Here is a 21,906-nt window from a genome sequence, read left to right as displayed (position 1 = left end):
GTGACGGAGAAACGGCGATCCATGAGGCAGCGCGTGCGCCTTCGTCGGCCGTCGGCCGTCGGCCGTCGCGAGATTCGCGAGTCGCGACGCGACGTGTCGTCGGTCCGTCCGCCGTCCGTCATCCGCGTCGTGTCCGCGTTGATACAACAGGATAGAGAAGAAGAGAAGCGCGTATATCAGTTACGGGTTACAGGTTACAGTGCAAGCGGGCTTAGTGGGCTTAGCGGGCAGCCAGCTAGGCGGGTTTCCCGGTCATTTTTTTCATCATTATCCGAGTTTTGGTGTAAGAAACCAACAGCAGATAGAGACATGTATAAACGGCAAGAAGCTACGAAGATGATCGGAAAACGTTCTCATCGAGGTTGAGATCTTGCAACTCGCGCTTCCGTTTTCTCATCGCTTTCCAAAAATAAGCGATTATATCATAGCGTTTAGCGCATCCTCAGCTAAACCGTACAGTGTGTCATTTCGTGCGCTTCCCAAGGAAACCTTCGATTTGCATCTTCCTGCTTTCGTCTTCTTTCGTCGCAGAGAAAGAGGAAGGAGGAAGAAAAAGAGTCTTTACGTTTACGCGTCAGTTCGCTCGGCGCTCCGTGTGTTCCGTTTTCCGTTCCGATTGATCGATAGTACAGACCGTACAGACCCGGATAATTGGGTCGCGCGCACGGCTAATCGCAAGTATCGCAACTCGGATAACGCCGAACCGCGCCTGCATCCACGAAAAAGAAGAGGTGGAGGCTGGAGGCTGGAGGCTGGAGGCTGGAGGCAAAGAAAGGATTGAAGATGAGGGAAAATTTTCGCCGGGAGACAAAGAAGAACCCTTAGACGTATAAGATTCGTTTGTATGCCTTGGGCCACGTCCACATATATGATGAAATTGCAGTTGCTCGTTATCGAGACGGACTACTGCTGGAGGAAAGCGTTGCTTAGGTAAACGATTATCCGTTCGTTTTCCCAACACGTGTTCTCTGCGTACGCTTTGTAACCAAGTGCCTACTTCTTCTGTGTGCTTGCCCTGCTTTGGCAATTTTGAGTTGCATCAATAATACGAAATGATTAAAAGAACGTGCTATTGTGTTAATTTAAAGATTTCATTGCTTTTCTATACCATCTACTTTTAAGTAAAGGAACAATATTACAGTATATTTTTTAACTGGTTATTTGTCGGATTTTGTCATTTGTGGAAAAAATCAGCTAAGCAAATTGTTAGTTTACTCAATCTTTATGCATTGCTCATCGGCAATCGGCATCTGGCTGAATCCGACTTGAATCCATGACAAAGAGAAGGCAGGAAGGCAATCATACATATAGATCGTAGGTCGTAGGTTTAACAATATGATCACTTTAATTACTTGGCAATTCAAACAATCGCGTTGTAGCGCGGCCACTTTTGATTTCTGCTTTTATTATTATACTTGTAGCAATTACATATTTTTATATTTCTGTCGTGAGACATTATTGTCAATTATTTATCATGTGTTATCCATTATTTTATCATTACAGTTACATTATGCGTTATCCAATCATCACTCGAAGAAAGGATCAGATCGTATATATCATGGTCGCGTTAGTACTTCCAGCCAGATTTGCGAGCAGCATTAAACGACATCAATAATGTATCTCATCCGCTTTGAATAAAGCAATATTTTCATCGTTACGTCTGTACCACATTTTTCATTGTTCTCATTTCATTCTCGTACGTAGGTACTTTCATACTTGATAAGATCGCGAATATCAAGATACGCGATGTCGGTGACACGGACATGTGGAAAGGTCAATAAGTACTACACAAGTTACTCTTTTCTATTATTATTCCTTAAAAAAAGGCAAAACAAATGATTCGTTCCACTGACGGTTACTCTGGTTACTCTGGTTAGTGCCGTTTTTATAAACATACAACATTCTATTTTTCTAATTGTAAATCGACAGGGATAGACAAGTTGAAACCTTGTCTATGAAACTCACAATCAGACAAAGCGATGTCGATCAATTCTCACTGTAGTCAAATTGATTATTCGTTTTTCTTTACTATGGACCATGTTGTATAATACAGACAGCAATAAACGATTTAGTTGACGGTGATTAACGCTAATTCACGGTCAGGCTTTGTAAATCAGCGAGCACAATCTCATATTTGATATCTTGAAAACTAATTCCAGTCACATTCGATTGAGGTTTATCTCCGATCTCGATATCAATATGAGACAAGAAATACTAGAACTAGAGAAACGATTCAAATTCTGGCGGGTAGGTATCGGTCGATATCTCGCTTGCCGTAACCGTCGTCGATGTGCTCGTGTCGCCCGCCGGCCGCGCCGGACTGGACCGGTCGACGGTTACCGGACGCGCGCGACGCGACCAGTTGTCGTCGGTGACGAACAGACGAACCAGGAATGAACGATAAACGCGCGCGCGCGCCCGCGCGTACAAGCTTAGTAACTTAATCCTTGCTTCGTCCTCGTGGACGAACGCCAAGATTTTCACACGTAATTCTTCGGTGATTCTTCCGTCGCTCTCGCTCTCTGTATGTACGTACATATGTATGTGTGGACATGCGTAAATATACGGATTTTTCATTCTCCGGTCAGTCCGGTCTCCGATCCGTTGTTTCGTCGCGACGCGCGACGCGCGAGGAACGAGGAACGAGGAACGGATCGGATGACGCCATCTTCGCTCGTCCTTTTTTTTCTATGAAACGTCACGTCTGATCGGAGTGCGCGAACCACGGCTGAAGCTGCTGAAGCATGCTGAAGCGGCGCAAGGCGCAAGGCGGCAGGCGCAAGTTGTTGCAAGTTGTGCGCGTAGTCAGTGGTCAGTAGTCAGTCATTTAGTTTGTGCGACGGTGGTGCAACGTGCGACGTGCGACGTCGGGGCGACGAGCGTGCGGAGTGCGGAGTGCGGAGTGCGGAGCGCGGAGGGCAAAGTGCGGACCTCGCGACGGATGCTCACGGATGCTCAGGAATCGCCACCGGTGGCGTCGTCCGGCGCACTCCGACGTCCGATACGTTCTCGCACGTTCACGGAACGGAACAAATTGTTACATTCACGACGTACATACATACATACTTATATACGTGCGGGCGTGACTAACAGTGACTAAATGAATTTGCGTCCAAGAACTAGTCCCGAAAATCCGTCGTCGCCGAGAGACGAGCGCGTGCTCGAAGAGGAGTCGTTTGCTATCCAGTGTCCATGTAAAATCACTCACTAGACTGCCCTCTCCCCCGCTCCTTCGTTATATAGTTGGTTAGTTTCGTTCGTGTGTCGTTTCATTAGTGTTGTGTGGCCCTCTTGTTTCACACGTTCTCTCTCTCTCTCTCTCTCTTTCTCTTTCTCTTTCTCTTTCTCTAATTTTCCCCTGGTCTGTTTTTCTCCATCTCCATCTCCATCCCACGCTCCGTTTATTCTCTTTCTGGCTCTCTCTCCTTCCTGGATACCCCTCTTAAGAAAGCCATCGTATTCGGATGCGTATTTTGTTGGTTATGTTTCTCGTTACCTCTCGTCCTCGTCCCTCTCTTCGCACGTAATCGTAGCACACAGCTACGATTATAACGCATTATCGTATAAACACGTGTGTGCGTGCGTGCGTGCGAGCGCTACGCATCTGGCAGGCGGCAGCTGGCTTCGGGAGAAAGAGAGAGAAAGAGAGAGAGAGAGTGAGAGAGAGAGGGAGGGAGGGAGGAAACTCTGTCTGAAACTGCAATTGACATAGTAGTGTGTGTGTGTGTGTGTACGTATAAAGTAAAATGCATAAATTAAGGCTACCTGTCAAGGTCGAATTGCCCAGTGCTTTAACAAGGTATAGCGAGACCTAATTTAAAGGTTATTTATTTATTTATTTCTATTATTTCTCTTAAGATTTCGTTGCGCCCGCGCCGCGCCGCGGCCGCTCGTAACTTTTAACGTCGCCGTCGCGTCGGGGCACATTGTACGTTGTACGTTTAAGTTCTGGATACATAATTCTGGGTATTGTCGCATGCCGAAGCTTCGTTTTACACACCTTATTGTGCTTATTGTTGCTCTTCTTGAATCATACACCCTCCCCGGATATGACACTGTGCGTTGCGTTCACAGTTCACATCCGTACGATTCTACTTGTTGCGTTTGCTACTATCGTTGATTTTTCTGGGAGTTTAGCACGAAATTTTATCTCCTTTTCATACGTAGGAATATTACTTGTATCTACAATTCTACATTTATGTTCCGCGAGATTAAATGCTTGGGAGATAACGCGTGCTATCGTCTCTGTGTAAGATGGACATTGGCCTATGCCTATGCTCTTATTTCCTGCCGTTCTGTTATCATGACAGCACAGTTATGCTAATGATATCGCGCCAATCACAACATGTTTGTTTCGCACCTAGAATTATGGAATCCGTTTTATAATCAAGTTTTCTTTTTAACAATTTTTAGCTCGTTAGGAAAAATATTTGATATCGTATATATTTATATTGTTGTACACATATACAAGCGTATTTAAATGTACATATATATTTAATTATATTATTCATCAATATTATTAATTTTACACACACAGACACAGACACACACACACACACACACACACACACACACACACACACACACACACACAACACCGATATCATTTTTATCACGAACTATAGAATATTACAAGTTCAAAATAGCATTAAAACGCTAAATACTGAAAATGAAAAATTTTTATGACAAGTATGAAAATATTTATCATACACAGAGAGAACGATTTCTTTGGATTTAGTAATCCTATTTGTTTGATTGACATTTCTTTCATTGAAACAACATATGCTTAGACGAAATAATATTTTTTTGAATGGAAAAATTTTGTTTTTATTCAAGAAAACTCTATTATTTAACGGAAAAGACACTATTATTTGAAGTAATATCTCCCAAACAAATAATATATTATTTGGTTACAATAAATGTAATAAGCGTTTTCACCGCTAGGCGGCTGCTAAACTCGTAAGTCAAATTCGACCAGAGACTGTATATAAGGCCCCACGGCGAAAGCGTCTATCACTCGCAGTTGTACACATCATTGGAATCCATCACACCAGTCACTCGAGTGATGGAGATATGACAATTATTTATTATTTATTTATTTATATATGTAGCAGTCAACCGACTACCACATATATCATATATATAAATAAATAAATAATAAATAAATGTTTAAGACATTTTTTATAAAGCATTGATATTTAAATGAAACAATAGTATTATTAAAGCGATAGAGAATATGTTTTTCGTTTCAAACAATTTTTTTATTTAAGACAAAGATATATATTCTTTGAAAAATCAAACAATCGTATTTGTTGAATCAAAAATTTGTTTGTTTGGACTATTCCAAAAGATAAATTTCTTTGAATCTAATAAAATTTATTAAATCCAAAGAAATCGTTCTCTCTGTGTAGGTACTCGATAGATTGATATATCACTTTATTATTATCGTGCATTATCGCTTTAGTAACCGATATCATTTTCGTCATAAGGCGTGATTTAGGTTTTTACTGCAGGCGACGCGATTATTTGGCGGAATTATTTGACAAATTTGAATGTGTCGCTAATTAAAACGTGGATTGGTTTTCTTTGAAAAAAGTAAATTTTTTTTACGAAAATCAAGACATTAATTATTTAAAGCTTAACATATTAAGATATTTGCACGAAATTTGGTTAAATTGTATTTGAAAGTTTTTAATACAAACGGTCTTGTCCCGCTTCTAATCTTTTGAAACCGAGTGCCGCCTGCCTTTATGTGACGATTTTTATAGCTGTACACAACTCGAACGTTATAACGACGACATTCGCATTATTTCATTTTCAAACTACATTACTTATATTGGTCTATCGAATATTTCTTTATATACATGTCATCTGACATTTTAAAACGCAGCGTTAAAATTATGAGATAATTATCGCGATTATAAAAAATACTGCGAAAAAATGTCTATCGATCATTTATATTCATTGTTGCTGCACGCGCGTGTAATCCGTGACGCAGATGCAGTATCGCGTACAGCTAAGAAACATTTGCTCGGACAGCTGATTATGAAAATATCAGATGTTTATTTGGTCCATCGCAGGTACGAACGCTGAAACGAGGATGTGCTCTGAAATGCGTCGTGCTAACAATCTTGATTTTTTTCAAGAATGGCAATGAGATAATTGACAAGGAAAAATTTCTTCGATTATAAATTCACCAAAATTAGTTAACAAGTTGATTTGTTAATTTTTTAGATCGCGCTACACGACGTACAGCGCTCGATTTACAGCGCTCAAATGATTGTAGATATAGATTAGTCTACATCGCGTTATCACGTACAACGCATTTCAATGTCAACGCGAGTTCAGTATCAGGCGAGAAAGCGACAACACCGTCGTCGTCTCAATCTTCAAGGCGGTTAGTCCCTCCTTCCGCGTCTCGCGACAACTATGTGACTATTCTTAGAAAAAGCAGCTGACCTTGGCCATCGTCAACATCGATGCAAATTATCTGTGTGAAACGATTTGTTGCGTCAATCTAAATCGATCAAAATCTCCGGGATGCTTCGAGAAAATCTGAAGAAACCTATATATATATATATATACTTATATATATATATTTTTTCAAATAGAATTATCGATAATCTGTTAAGTCCTGAAAGAAAGAGGGGCTTTTTCAAGAAATTTTTTCAAGAAATTTGGTAATCCCGAGAAACGTGAAAATGCCTGAAATTTATAACTTGATATTGCAATTCATCATTCACTGAGTACTCGTTTTAATTCGCGGGTTATATTTATCACGCACGTCTCATGATATATAGATAACACCTCTTTAAGATTTACGACATTCGTCGATCTTTGTCACGAAAGTGACTTTCTTCGCGAAGGCGAAGGCGCGACCATGATCTGATCTGATGAAGCACGCGTGAAATCATGGAAGAGCGATCGATCGCCCTTTTAATTGTAAGGGCCTTAGCTGATGGTAACGTTAGATCTTGTGAGCCGCGTGAACCACCTGTGTGTATCCGAGTGCACGCGCACTCGTCGTCGCTGCCGAGTGCACGTGCACGAGGAAACGCGCGCGATCGAAACAGCTTTCACTCCGTTTTTATAGATCCGACAAACTTTGGATCTATAAAATATCTCCTTTATTTTTCGCGCCTCTCGGCACTTAGCTCGTTTCGAGTTTCGTTTGATATATATGTATATACGTACCCACCAAATATAGCCATGTAAAGTCTACACTGACGATGAGAAGCATATCTTTTTTCTCTTAACATTCTACTTGACATTAAGTAGATTAACTCGAATAATCGTGCACGCAATTGTCGAATTTTTTCAACTAAATATCTTTGGAGCAATGCCTCTCACGAGGCTTTGGAGTGATTTGGCCTTTCATCTTGGCCTTGATCTACAGTTTCCGCCGTCACCACGCGAGTTCCGTAACAGCACTAACAGCTATGACAGCACGAGCGCGTTATTCTGATTTCATTGTCTCATTTTACGACATTAATCCCAGGATTTCTCTTGTTGCGTCGTCTTGCACGTATCTCTTACCGTCAAGTATCATGCTTTCCTTCCCATCCCTTCGCCGCGCCGCGCGCTGGTTTTTCACGGCGCGGCGCGGCGCATGTTCTTACGCATCGTACGCAATCGGTTGGCCCTTTTGCATTTTTAATTTTAATGTAATATAGTTGCGTGTGATATTCTGATATTAACTCTATCGTAATTTTTACTCTTGGTTTTTATCCGCCCATCGTCGTCTCGATTCATTCTGTCGTCTGTCGTTTCGATTTTCAGCCCTGCCCTCGCATTACCCTCCCCTTTCCGCTCTTCTCTCTTACCTCTTCTCTTCCTCATCTGTCCAGGGTTACCACAGTTTCCCTCTCTCTCTCCAGGTCTCCGTCTCCCTCTCTCTTTCTCTCCATGCTTCTCTTTCTCGTTAACCCATACGCAGTTTTCCTGTAGTAATTACATATGTGGCGCGGTAGCCACACTTATGAAGCCTCTACGAACAGTTTTTTTACTTGACGTGTGAGTAAAAACACGCTCGATATCTAGTGCTCTGTTAGTTTCACTACTTGTGACCTGATTAGAACTGATAGGCCTGATTAGAACGTTTTCTCGTGTCTTTTTTTTATTCCTTTTCTTCTTCTACGTGGATTTTCCTCCAGGAAATGCTTCCCAACGTCTCTGCAATTCTTACGTAACGCGATGTTCATTGTATTTATGTCCGGCGGGATGGCGGATATACCGTAATGATAACGTGGTCAAAACCGTCGCGTCGCCGCGGCCGTCGCAAGAGGTCGGCTCCGTGACGAATCCCTATTGTCGATACGAGATATTATACTTAGCTGCCAACGTTCACATCAATATCATATCGATCCTTGGATTATCAGCGAGCGAGTTGAGAAGACTGATAAAGCTGGATCAGCCAAACAAATAAGATATTGTTTTCCAATATCTTATCGGCTGTAAACTGCAATTATGTATTCTGCATCGAAGATACCAGATGCGTTCAAAAAATCAATAATTGTAATCGAACGAAAATGCTTGGCAATTGAAATCAATGTATTTCGATATATTTTTATTCTCGATAACGAGTAGAATCTCGATGCTTATTGACCGATCGTTCTTGTGGTCTTATCAAAAATCGATTTCATCAAAGATTATACCAATTTGAATCGCTAATAAAACATACAAAAACTTTGAATATTTTATTCAATTATTCTCGGAGTTATTGGCTTGATATTTAAACAGACGAGAACAGATTGTAAAATGAGCCGAAAGCGATATACACAAAACAACTTTTTTTGTTTTGGCTATGACGTCTTTATGTGTCGTTGTGATGGAAATGATCTGAGTGTCATCTGATCATTACCTTTGTTCGCATCCGTGTCGTAACGGTCAATTCTAACTACAATTTTATGTTAAGATTCGTCATCGATTCTTCGAAATGAGCAAGCCGCTGCAATATTCCTTATGCCACATTATTTACGATTAATTTGGTCATTTATGCTACCCGGTATTATTATAAGATATTTTTCAAAAACGGTTAAAAACGAAGATTATTACATTGTTCTATTACTTCATAAAGTTTGTGACGAATATACTATGTCGACTATCTAGTCATTTATATTAATGTAATTACTTTTCTCGCGGCAATAACATATTTTTGCGAATATAAAATTCATTTCCTAACGTTATTCATTAACGAGCTGATACCATTATTCGACACCTCGATGCTGTCAACATAGCATATATTTGTACAATTGGAAATTAATTAGAAATATCGGCAGTCGGCTGCCGTGAATCATTTGATTGTGAGAGGAAAAAGGAAATGAGTCATGAGTTGGGCGGTTCGTTATTCGTGACGTAATTACATAGCGTTCGATCAGAAGCGCTCGTGCTCGAATTAGTAGATTATAAAAAAGAGTCGCGCGCGATAAAATCCAGTTAAATACACGGACATTTTTCATCAATTTCTCTCATTTTTTTTTATCATAACGCAATCAGACGTATCAGTTATCCGTTGCGAAACTTTTGCCCGATAATTTGTAATAACATAAAAACCTATCTGCTCACTATATTACCTTACTTGATACGTGGAAATGTAGCAATAACCAGGCACGTAGCCTGGCAACGTCAATTTGACGCTAAACATATATACGGAGGGGGAAAAAAAGATTTATCTCTCTTTCGATATTTGTGACAGTTGTGACAATTTGATAATGGCATTGCATTGATATATTACGTTTGTAATTTGTATAATAACAAACTTGTAAAGAAATATTATTCGACGAGCACCATGCTGGCTAATCTTCTTCGATTCGCGGAAAGAACCGCTTTTAGACTTTTTTGTGGAATGTATACAATAATCAATACTTTTCACAGCACCATTTGAACAAATTGTGTTGTAAGTTATTCAGTGAATGTGTGAATCATCCCGACGCATATAATAGCAAGATTGAGTCCGCAAGAAATCTCGTTAGTTTTCTGATACGGCTTGTTGAATTCTTGAATTGTGTCTGAGCACAGCGGTGATTGAACCCCCGATCGATCTTTCCGAGCTCCCCGTGACCCTATAATCTCGAAAACGAATAATGTATCTATCTCCAGAAAATTATAAGTAATGTAGTTGATCTTTAACATTCCAGGAAATTTCTCGATTAATTCTCGAGCATAAAATCTTTTAAAGAAAAGTGATATAAAGTATGAAATCTGTAGAATAGCTTTAGAAATGAAATAAAAATTAAATTTTTCACTTTTTTATATGTTAATTTTAATTGTCGAGATTCTCTATTGTATTTAGGAAATGAAAGAGAGACCAAATATTATTCTGGATTTAGAAATTTGAGGTAATGCTTTTTTTTTATTGAAGCTTTTTTATTTAGAAAAGATCAGATAATGGTGTATCACAAGCTGATTAAGCTGATATTAAGTTTCATTGAACATTATTATATTCTCAGTTATTTATTCAAATATACAATCATAAACAAGTTTTGACGCTTTTCTTTCTATGTAAAGGAAGAGCAGGCAGCGTCATAACTACAATATTATGGCAAAGTTTGCGGATTCAAAGAAATCTCCCGCATGTTACAATTTTGTATTATTTAGAACTTACGTTAAGTGCAGTTTTCTATTTTGCGCCGTTGTTGGCGCAATATTAGCGCGATATTGCAATCAAAACCACAGGCTTTGAAAATCATAGGTGGTTTCAGCTATTACGATACCATGCGATCGCTTTTGCGCGATAATAAAAGATAATAATAATTATAAATCGTCATGAATATCACGAACGATCGATCTTTGGGACGAAAAATATATTTGATTAGGTCATAAATCATATTTCTCTTCCTGTTGAGTTCATAAACTCCATATATCTCGTGTACCTTGAATTGAATATTAGTTAACTGAGTCATCAATCACATTTATTTCTTTGTTGAACATTTGGCATATTTATGTTAGCCCGTTTGAAAAGGATATATTTTTGTAACTCTTGAAGGAAAAAATCTTTGTAAAAAATCAATAATTTCTGAAGTATTTTTTCTTGGTTTGCATTTTCTTTCGAATATTTCTCAGAGGCAGAAATAATATATTCGTTCGCGATGTAATATCGAAGCGTATACACGAAGCGAGCGTCTTTAGTCTATTATCAGTATGCGGTATATTTACGGTTACTTTTATCACTAATGTGCATTCGCAATGAGCATTAAATACATACATATGGGTTTTTTCCCGAGCGTGGTCACGTGGTCTTGTGAAATAAATGAAGCTATCGTAATCGTTTAAATATAGAATTGTCTACAAATTCTGAGCATTGTTGCATTTGTATTGACACCATTTGTATTGTTTTGCATTGGCAAACGGCTGTGCTTATCGTGTTCCACAACAAACCGCGTATTGCAATTTGGCATAGTGACGCATCAGAATAGTAATAGTGGTAGTAGTAGTAGTAGCAGTAGAAGACAATAATGATAACTGTTTGGCTGTCGCAAAGTTTATCGTGTTTCCACGCTAATGGATTACGAAGCGCTAGACAGTGTCGTATGTTCTCGAACATAGTTATGTGAAAACGTTCACCTGTTACAAAAGTTATTGAGACTTCTACATACTAGGCATATAAGACCTTAGAATAGTAAGTATCTAATTATTCTAACTGAATAAGTAAATAATCCGTCTTTAAGAGCTGATATTGTCTCAAGTATACTCACACATACTCTATATACGTGGTGTCTCGCAAAAGCATGTAATTAAAGGTAATAAAATTTAGCTTTAATTTAGTTAAAGAGATGTGTGTGCGTTTAAATTTAAAATATTCCAGATATTTGACATTTAACTTCAAATTTGGAATTGAAAATCGTTATTGCTTTACGAAATATTATTTTTATTGATGACTATAACTTTCGCATCTAATTTTCTTTTCTAGAATCATTTTCTCATCTAAAATCTCTTTTAAAATATTGTATATCAAGAGACACGGTAGTGTCTCGCGCCAAGTACACGCGAAGCGAGACCGCACCGTGACTCTTTTACGCGACGCGACGAGTTGTTATGATTACGAAACCTTAAAAATTCTCTAAGATATCAAGATTAAATGTATACTTTGTGAAGTAACTGAAACGTAAGATTGTTTTTGCATTTTCCAATTTTCAATGATAAATGATTTCGTAATTGTAAGATTTTAAAGATTTAAAATCTTGCACAGTGTTTTGCAAGCAAAAGATTTTATTCACGATGCATTAGTTGACGCAATTAGAATTAGCAATGTTTCGTTTCCGATATACTCTTTTCCCAACTCTTGTTGGAATGCACATACGAACAAGGGTTAATTGATTGTTCTTTTTGACAAACAGTTCCTATGCGTGTATCGTATCCTCCCATTCTCTTCCCTAACTCGTAAAAACTCGTCAACAACACTCTGAAATTTCTAACTCTCTCCGTGAGAGTGGTACCCGGATTAGTTGTGACAACTCTCAGGATCATACTCCTTTCTACACGTCGAATTCGTCCATGAGATCGCTAGTTGGATCAAAAGGGTCGTTATCGAGGTGAGAAAGCTCTCGCTTCATAGGTATACGACTTATCGAGAACCTACACGAACCGAGAAGTCACATTCTGAGAATCGCGCCTTTTTACCTCATAAAAGCAATATCCGCATTGGGAATCCATTTCCTGAGAGACGTTTCGCGCGAGAGGTCTTCTGTGTGTGTGTGTGTGTGTGCGTATGTGTGTGGGCGCAACCGTGTTTGAACGTACTGGACACTCGCATTTTTACGTCGAGTCTCGTATATAAATAGGACCGTATTGTTGGGTGTCCTATATATGCGCGCCTTACTTTGCAAAGGTGGATTCTTCGACTAATTCCAGGTCGATTTTTCTTCAGCGAAAATGTCAACAAAAATCGCTATCTATGATGGTTTTAGAATTTTTTCGCATCCCATATGTCCCCGCAATACAACCAGCTTTAAATTAAAATCCTTAGCCCTTTGCGCTCCGTAGATTTTCACGCAATGTCGACAATTTATTTCGCGCGCCATAATGTTAATTCACCGGCGTCGATTCATAATATGTCATATGTGTCGTATATCTCATGCTTATTTAAGTATTAAGAAAGAAATAAAACACATTACGTTTTAGCACAATTTTATAATTATTGTCATTTTATCGTTAAGTCAATTGACTTAGGGGGAGCGAAAATTATTCTTAAAGCCGACCAGATCGGCATTTGGAGCGCAAGAGTCTTTTAATGATAGTACGTGAAAATTAACACGATATTTTCTTCAAAAGGTTAAGTATACATATATACATATATATATGTGTTATATCAGAAATTGCACAATATGACAATCTACTTTGAGGATCTCTCGAGGATTGTGGTTTAAATTATATCCTGATGTTGCCGATTATTCCGACTGATCGAGAGATACGTCACAATAGTACAATTGTGTAATCACAGGTCATTTCTCGCGAGCGCTCTCGACGTTCTAGACCATAATGGGTTCTAGGCTATAATGAGCGCAAACTATACCATTTTCTGCACCGTCGGACCGTAATTTGTTCAATAAACGTGGACGATGCTTAGCCTTACCGCTTAGCCGAGCTCGAGGTGTCCGGCACAGACGTTACCTTTCCCACGAAATCACGTGTCACGTTAAGCATGGTCCTTGATATTAAACATTTATATCATATACGGGTGGACATAATGATTCCGACGCGATACTTGTAGCTCGAAAGCATTTCATTGGAACGCGTTTCATTTGGTTGGTTTGACGAGAGTTTCGGTGATGCCGAGCGACGTGCGCGAGGCGGAGGTAAATAAAAGAAAAGAAAGAGACTCGTCATAATGATGCTACGTAAGAAAATAATAACATTTTTCCACTCGCAACTATACACTTGTCGCGTTCCAATCGTTACTTTCTCGTGGTATATAGGGGTAAGGACAAACGCGCCCTAAAAACTATTACGTAGGAGAATAAAAATATTTTACTTGAGCGCGATTGTGTGTGATTGCATCGATCGCCGCCGTTGACTCTCATTTGGCTGATCGTTACCTTGTCCGTCGCGCGAACCCGCGGGCCCCTAGATAATACCATTGCAGTTCTGGCAGCCGCATCCATCGATGACGCTTCCGCGGTTACGTTCTCGCATCGCGCGGAGTGAGTCTTGATGCTATCCGTGGATCAACAGTCATCTCATTCGCGGTCGTGGTCGTGGTCGTGGTCGTGGTCGTGGTCGTGGTCGTGGTCGCGGCCGCGCTCGCGCTCGCGGTGAGCGGCTTTCGTCAGTTCAATTTATTGTTAGAATCCGAGCTTTTTTTCCGGTCGCGATAACCTTTTCCCTTTATAAGGCGGTAAATGTCTAAAAATATCGCGCTTTACAGGGCGGGACGCGTGACGCGCGCAATGAACGCTCCGGGTAAACGTGCACCGTTCGCAGATGTGTGTCACGTGTAATATCAGTTTTTATTGGTGCGCCGATCATTGGGCAGGCGACCATCGGCATTTGCTCGAATAAACCTCGATTTTCAGGTAATGAGAAAGGATTAAGGAGTCAAAGCACTCTAGATATAAAAATAAGAAAGAAAGATACCTATACGAAAGTGTCACGCATCAGTGCGGTGTTATAACGCGAGGCCGAATGATTCTCGATCGGGATAGATAGGGTCACTTCTATTTTACATACAAACGCGGAAAGCAGTCTTTTTATTCCGTTGATCCACACTCAACAATGGCTCGGTTGTTCTTCCCTGCGATCAAGTAGCACGTGTGCCAAGGTCAGCTTCGTTTCCGCGCGTTCTCCTCATCTATCGCTGTTTCAATGTTTCATCGTCGATGAGATGATATTAGCCGAACGATTCCGAGACACAGCGGTGTCTCTACCTCTAACGTAGGACACATCCCGAGAATCGTCCCGGGATTCGTCAGGATTCGATGACAGGACAGGTCGACTTTTGTTCTGTGCAGGATGGTATTGGATCCCAAGGCCACTAGCTTGCACAACGATTACGGAAGCTTCGATCGACCGTTGGGCGCCGGGGAGGGCCACGAGAGGGACGTCGAGGCGGCGGTTGATGGAAACAGCAGCGGGATGGCACAGTCCAGCGATGTTTATCAACGGCAACCGCTATTGCCCGGCGCGCCGTTGTCCAAGAGCAAGGACAAGTGGTCCGGAGTGGCCTCGGGCTCGGACTACTACGAGGACGATGAGGACGAGAAGGGTATCGAAGGCCTGGGCAGACATCCCGGGATACCGAATGGCTCCGGCAGCGGCATCATCAAAATCGACATGCCGGCGCCGCTTCGCGAGGAGCCGCGTTTCCCTAAGGAAAAGTGGAAAACGTTTCTCGGTAAGAGGACGTACGAATGCCAGATTCATCGCTTTAGACAATTATTTCTTCTTTTGAAACGCTAAGACACATGTGGAGAGAGAGAGAGAAAGTTATATCTCTATTGGATATCTCTTGAAAATAATGATATCAGATATGTATGAAAATTTGACCTTATAAAATCAGTAATATAGTCATTTCTCCTTGTTTTAACTTGTTTTAACTTAAAATAAAAGCCTCAGATTTGCAAAGAGCTGAAAGAAATTTATGTAGCTTCAATTCAAGCTATATATATTATGCATTTGTGACGAGTCGATTTACGCTATTGTTGACTAAAATTGCAATGTCAGAAAATCGTCTTGAGTGAGAACTAGTTAATTTTTTAAAATAAATTTTGCAATTGTATCTCAAAGATTTTTTGGAATCGCAATTCAACGTATAATTTAATATATAATTCAATAATTATGAAATAATTTCTAAAGAAATTTTAGAAATTACACATTTCGAGGATTTTTGCAGTTATATACAATATAAATTATAAATAGATATTTCAGCCGTTAAACAAATGTATGGTTAAAACGTTAAAATGTTAAAACGTATGTTCTTAAGTTATTAAACAATACTAAGTGCTCTATCCAATGGTAGGTTATATATTAGACAAAAGCGTTGAAGTAGTTCTCTCGTCGCGGTCGATCCACCACCTATCAGTTTCCTCGGTTTTTCCCACGTTCTCACGACCTATGCCTAATGCGTAATAAGAATGGAACAAGAATTAGCAAATAAATTTCTATGCAAACATCGAGAAACTCGCCGGTTAATTTCGCCGACCTCGGAGCTCGGAGCTCGGAGCATCTCCAGTTTGGCACCGTATACGTGACGTTCGTTCACAGCGGGGAGTCCATCGAGATCGAGGTCGTTACGTGGCCTGGAATTCGTTCGATACACCGCACCAGTCTGATAGTCTGCTCGCGCAGCTTTGTCTCAGAGAGCTTCTCTCCCCGATCGATCTCCTCTTTCCTGGAGCTCGCGCGATTTATCTCGATGGCTTTTCGCGTCGGAATTAACCGAGGCGAGCAACTGGATGTTCGCTGCCGTTCGCGAAATGTTAATTCATAACAATCATAACATAAATGCACAGAGCAACGGATTTCGCGAGTCCCGTTACGCAGATCTGTTACGATGTGAATCGTCGTTGCATGACACGAGTCCGGAGTCGATTAATGCCGTGGTTATTCTCTCGAGTATCCTCGGAAACGGAACATCTTTTTTTTTTTTTTTTTTTTTTTTTCGAAAGAAGAAAATGGCACGATAATTACATTCGAACGGAAGGATGGTTGCAAAGTGATATATGTAAGCCGCCGTTTTCCGTTACAGCATTTCTCTTTATGGTCGTAAACTTCATACTGACGACAGCTTCCCTCGCGATGGTACACGAGCGCGTTCCAGATAGAAACACATACGGACCGCTTCCCGACGTAGTGCTGGACAATGTCACCGCTCAGGATTGGGCACTTAACGTCTCGGAAGTCCTCATTATGATCATGTCCAATTCCGCGATGGTTTTTATCATTTTTCATAAGCATAGGTGCGTATAAAATCCAAAATAAATAAATCGATGCCGAATGATCTTTCCTAAAGACAAGGATTTCTAATGATCAAGTTTATTCCCACAGATTCATAGTAGCTAGACGAATATTTCTGCTGATGGGCTTGCTCTACATGATGAGGAGCGTTACGATGTACGTGACGGTCGTACCGATCGCCAGTAAAACTTACTATTGCAGCCCGAAGGCAAACAACACCAGTCCGCTTCTCGTGACAAAGAGAGTCCTGCAGCTCATCTCCGGCTTCGGCTTGTCAATTAACGGCAAACACACTTATTGCGGAGATTACATTTACAGTGGACACACGGTCGTGCTTGTACTCAGTTACCTGATCATTAAGGAGTGTACGTATCTTGGTTATTTGTTCGAGAAATGAATACAGATATACGTGATGTATTTCTGTAATTCCGACGTAATTTCATAACCCTAATGGTTCGTAACGCATTTCAGATTCTCCAAGAAGATGTCAACCGATCCATTGGTTAGCTGGTCTGGCGGTACTCGTCGGGGTAATTATGATCTTGGTAGCTCATGGTCATTATACTGTGGATGTACTTATAGCTTACTACGTTACTACGCGCCTGTGGTATATTTATCACACGCTAGCCAACAACCCAAATCTCAAGGTACGTTTTACTTTCGAGCGTTGAAGATTTTCCACTCTGCGACAAAGATAGTTTACCTATATAAATTGATAATCAATATGGTTTTAGTAATGTTAATTATAATCACATATAAATATAACATTTGATATAATAAATAAGAGTCTTTATTTATCGACGCAATTGGCAATTATCGTAACAATGTATCACGACGTTTCGACCCGGGGGATTGGGTCCTTCTCAAGTGGAAGGACCCAATCCCCCGGGTCGAAACGTCGTGATACATTGTTACGATAATTGCCAATTGCGTCGATAAATAAAGACTCCTATTTTAAATTAACATTGGCGGATTAACTCATTCTGATTTATAATAAATAATTTTAATATTACATGCGAAATAATGATTAATATTTGCATTGTAATTTATATATCGCTAATGAATAAGACAATAAAATTTTTGCAGCAATATGGATCAAATAACTTTTTGGCCCGGCTCTGGTGGTTCTCCATTTTCAAGTATTTTGAGAAGAATGTGGGCGGCACAGTGCCACGACAATATGACTGGCCTCTACCCTGGCCTCGACGGTTTCTTGCCAAACACCCTAACCGAGACAGTTAATACTTGTCTTGATTTCATAGAGGCTGTTAAAAACAAAGAAGTTACTTTTGTTGTATATATTTTACACACACACACACACACACACACACACACACACACACACACACAAACAAACGTATGTATAATTGAGGGTTAATAACGTGGAGGTAAAAGTTGGCTAAAGAATATACTTGGAACGTATTGTTTTAAGAGCGACTGCACATTCACTGTTGAAGCATGAATTTTGTGTTGTTCATTTCTTTGTAATCCAATCGTGAACTCTTAGACACAATATCCATGCTCTTTCACGTAAAGGTATCGTCCAGTCAGCCCGAATTTACTTTTTGTTTGATTTTTATACAGATTTATACACAGTATAAAGAATAGATGTAGAAAGATGGATTTTATGATAATATCGTAAAGATTCGGATGGAGGAGGGTATTCGAGTTTATATACAATGACATACTAATTCGCTCGAGGCGTTTATATTTTCAAATAGCTACAAAACGAAAGTAATACAATAAATAAGTAAACATAGGACAGATGTATGTTTTTAAAAACTCGAGCGATACTATGCAATAAAAAGTATTTGTAATCTTTAAAGGGTCATTGTAGATAAATATTAGGATAAAATCCGATTTCTTCCTCTAAACGAATCTTTGAGTCAGATTCTCGACTTGAGTCGACGTCTTGACTTCCAATATCTAGACGTCGTCGTCCCTGACTTTGCATTCGCGATACGAATTATTCCGATGAAAAACGATTTTACAGACAAATTGCCAAAAATATACTGTAGACTCGCGTGAGTATGTATATGCCCTAATTAAAGTTCCACTTTGCCGATTATCCTCGAAATTGTTTCCTTCGGAGAGAAATACCCTAGTATTCAGTACTAGAAGCGATTGTGCAATTTCGTGGGACCAAAACAGGAACGCTTAATAGTAAATGTTAATTCATATAATGTTGACAAATTAAGCATGCCGAGTCGCGAGGAGGCGTGATGATCTTCATTATATAGATATACACATATATATCAATGGCATTGATAAAAAGTCTTAATAATAATATTATCATTGATCAAGGATTCCGTAACTTCGGTTAGATTACGTAATATATGGCCTGTCGCAGATGGAATTTGGACCTCTTACCTGCCATATATGGTAATTATTGTCGATTCGCATTTCGATCGTATAGCCTGCCGCAGATTTGGATAAGTTTATTCGTGAAAACTTCGTAACAGATCTTGGATATTGAATTTCTAGAAGTTACAGCTCGCTCTTTTCTAACTTCCATTAGTCGATATACGAAAGTATCATATAATAGAGTAATGAAGAAAAAAACGAAACAAAAAGAAGAAAGTACTGAAGCATTCGTGTTTTCACGGAATAAGATCGTCGTACGCTTGTGCATACACCGGATGTTGTCATACGTACATACATATATTGCAGAGGCAATGTAATAAAAATCGTGCGAAATGCAAAAGGCAATTTTGCATTCATGGAGAGATTGAGTTACAAAAATGACGAATAACCATCAATATTTCGTACGATTCTTTCTTCCTTCGTTCTTCTCGCATTTCATTTGTTTTAACGATTCCTTGCACCTCTTGCTCCGCTCTTTTTTTCTCTATTAAGGAAAAAGAATGACATAATTTAATGATGTCGATGAAAATGTCGCGATTCTTCAAATATTTGTATAAACGATTATGAATCTCATTTAATAATGTGTACAAGTAAGCGATAACAAGTCGCATGACTGTTTATTTTCCTAGTATCCGATGAAAGTCGCGTGTGTACCATATGTATGCTGTAAAAGTGTTGAGTAACATCGTAGCTTAAAATGCATTAAGGGTGACTCGTTATCTTGTCCACCCGTAATTCAGGTGACAAGATCGACTTGTTGAATCTCTAATAAGTACGAAATGCACTTGCAACCCTACCATTTTTAGTTAAATTTTTGTTGTCTCTTTTATGTATATAGTTTAAACAAATAATAAAACATTTCTTATAACACTCCGCGGAAGTTTACATGCAAATCTGTATTTTTTATTACACAGTTTGGTCGAGCAATTGGCGACGTGTTAAATTGTGTACAGTTAATTTATAATATATTTTTATTATTCGTCGATTACGATCAGACTTATTTGATAATTTGATTAAGCAGGTTTCATGCAAAAGTTACGAAGAAGAAAAGTGATAAAAGGGAGGGAGAAATGCGAAAATGTTGTTAGTAGTATAATTAACTCTTTTCCGTCTGTGATGATAAATAAAAGAAAGAATAAATCGCCGTCGTGTGATCTCGCGCTCTTTTAATAAAGTAGCAATCGACTGGCGGATCAACACCGATGTGACCTTTATGGCCACCTGATATTTCCTCTTGACATTCAAATTATAAATGCGTGTAACTGTTAAACATATATTTTAATAAGATTAATGTAGTTCGTAGTGAAACTTTTAACTGGCATTCGCGCAGCGCATTCGATGTGGAACAGATAACGCCGTATTTAGGGATATATTTTTGAAACATATGCATAATGTACATAGGCGCATTTTCAGCTGACACATATGTGTCATACAGCGATAATCGTTACACGAATGCGAGAAGGGACTAAGCGGACACAGATATAGATTCGGATATATATTTGCAGAGATTAATATGTATTGTGCGCGCATTTACTTGCGTGTGACACACACACACACACACACACACACACACACACATACACGTTACGCATACATGCATTACTATTGTTGCTCTTCGGGGCGGATACGCTTCATGTGCGGCGAAAAGAATTTTGATGTCTAGAGCTTAGATCAGACTCAACGTTGAGAACGATATTTTGGATCTCCCGGATGGAGACTTGCGATGTAAGCCAAAAGATACTCTCGAGCATATGTATAGATTTAGGTATACGCAGACGTAACATGTGCATATACCTGTACGTGTACATGTACAAATATGTATTATAAAAATGATATATTTACACGCACACGATAAGGGAAAGCTTCTTCTGTTAATGGAAAAGCCTCTTGTTGATGTTTAATTATATAAGAAGTAACAAGTATATATACATATATATATAATTAATAGAGTTCGTATATATATGTACACATTGTATTGCAACCGTGGCATTCACGCATGCGCGCGCGCGGATATAATAGCGTGTTTATATGTACATACATATATATCTATATTTTTACGTGTAGATATTTTTTGGTAACTTGTTACAATAATGTGATTAGTTAAGTATATACGTATAATATAGGAAGGAATATATGCGTTGTAAATAAAGAATAATAGCAAAAGGGCTTTTGTTATTGTGTGAAAGCTAATCAAAATTTTATTACCGTTATATGACGTACAATAGAGTTTTTCGATTGTTCGCGGGACATAATTGCGGCTCCGTGTATTAAATTTCTTGAGGATTGAATAAGCGATGATTGAATAAGCAGTTTGATTTCTGTTATTCGTACATTGTACATAAATTTTTATGATTATTCGTCATTAAAACATCGATATTATTACAATGAAGAGCAAGTTGTATTTGGCTTTACTTTATATATATATATATATATATATATATATATATATATATATCTGTATTTATAATATTTATTACATTTTTCGTATGTTGCTGTAATAAAGTTTTAGGTATACTTTACTCGGCGGATCGTCTCTCTGTACATCTCTTACCTTTAAGATCGTTATAAATTCCTCTTTATATTTCAAGTTTAATTTTTGACGATACCTTTTGTTTCGGCTTTAAACTAAACTTTTGACATATGTCTTCCTTT

At 39.1% G+C, this 21,906-nt stretch overlaps 1 protein-coding gene across 8 annotated transcripts; it reads left to right on the top strand.

Moving 5' to 3' along the window:
* The first annotated feature begins 804 nt into the window (after positions 1 to 804).
* Positions 805 to 21,773, top strand: LOC139772331 (phosphatidylcholine:ceramide cholinephosphotransferase 2). Of its 8 annotated transcripts, none has more exons than XM_071705959.1 (6): positions 805 to 930; positions 14,946 to 15,328; positions 16,682 to 16,892; positions 16,981 to 17,255; positions 17,362 to 17,537; positions 17,977 to 21,773. In XM_071705959.1, exons 1-6 carry the CDS (start codon positions 845 to 847, stop codon positions 18,130 to 18,132), a joined length of 1,287 nt encoding a protein of 428 aa, XP_071562060.1. In that variant the 5' UTR covers positions 805 to 844; the 3' UTR covers positions 18,133 to 21,773. The 8 variants fall into 8 exon arrangements, with proteins under 8 accessions (XP_071562060.1, XP_071562064.1, XP_071562065.1 ...); XM_071705963.1 differs by lacking the exon at positions 805 to 930 and adding an exon at positions 2,371 to 3,194; XM_071705964.1 differs by lacking the exon at positions 805 to 930 and adding an exon at positions 2,371 to 3,246.
* The last annotated feature ends 133 nt before the right edge of the window (positions 21,774 to 21,906 follow it).

The sequence above is a fragment of the Temnothorax nylanderi genome, unplaced genomic scaffold (genome assembly GCF_030848795.1).
Source record: "Temnothorax nylanderi isolate EJ_2023f unplaced genomic scaffold, tnyl_v1.0 TNYL_tig0048_pilon, whole genome shotgun sequence".
Lineage (NCBI taxonomy): Eukaryota > Metazoa > Arthropoda > Insecta > Hymenoptera > Formicidae > Temnothorax > Temnothorax nylanderi.
This window is presented reverse-complemented; position numbering and strand designations above follow the sequence as displayed.

Coding starts and splice junctions, on each gene's coding strand:
- LOC139772331 (XM_071705959.1), top strand. CDS start 845: ATGCCTTGGGCCACGTCCACATATATGATGAAATTGCAGTTGCTCGTT. Junction 15,329..16,681: donor AAAGTGGAAAACGTTTCTCG/GTAAGAGGACGT, acceptor TTTCCGTTACAG/CATTTCTCTTTATGGTCGTA. Junction 17,256..17,361: donor TTACCTGATCATTAAGGAGT/GTACGTATCTTG, acceptor AACGCATTTCAG/ATTCTCCAAGAAGATGTCAA.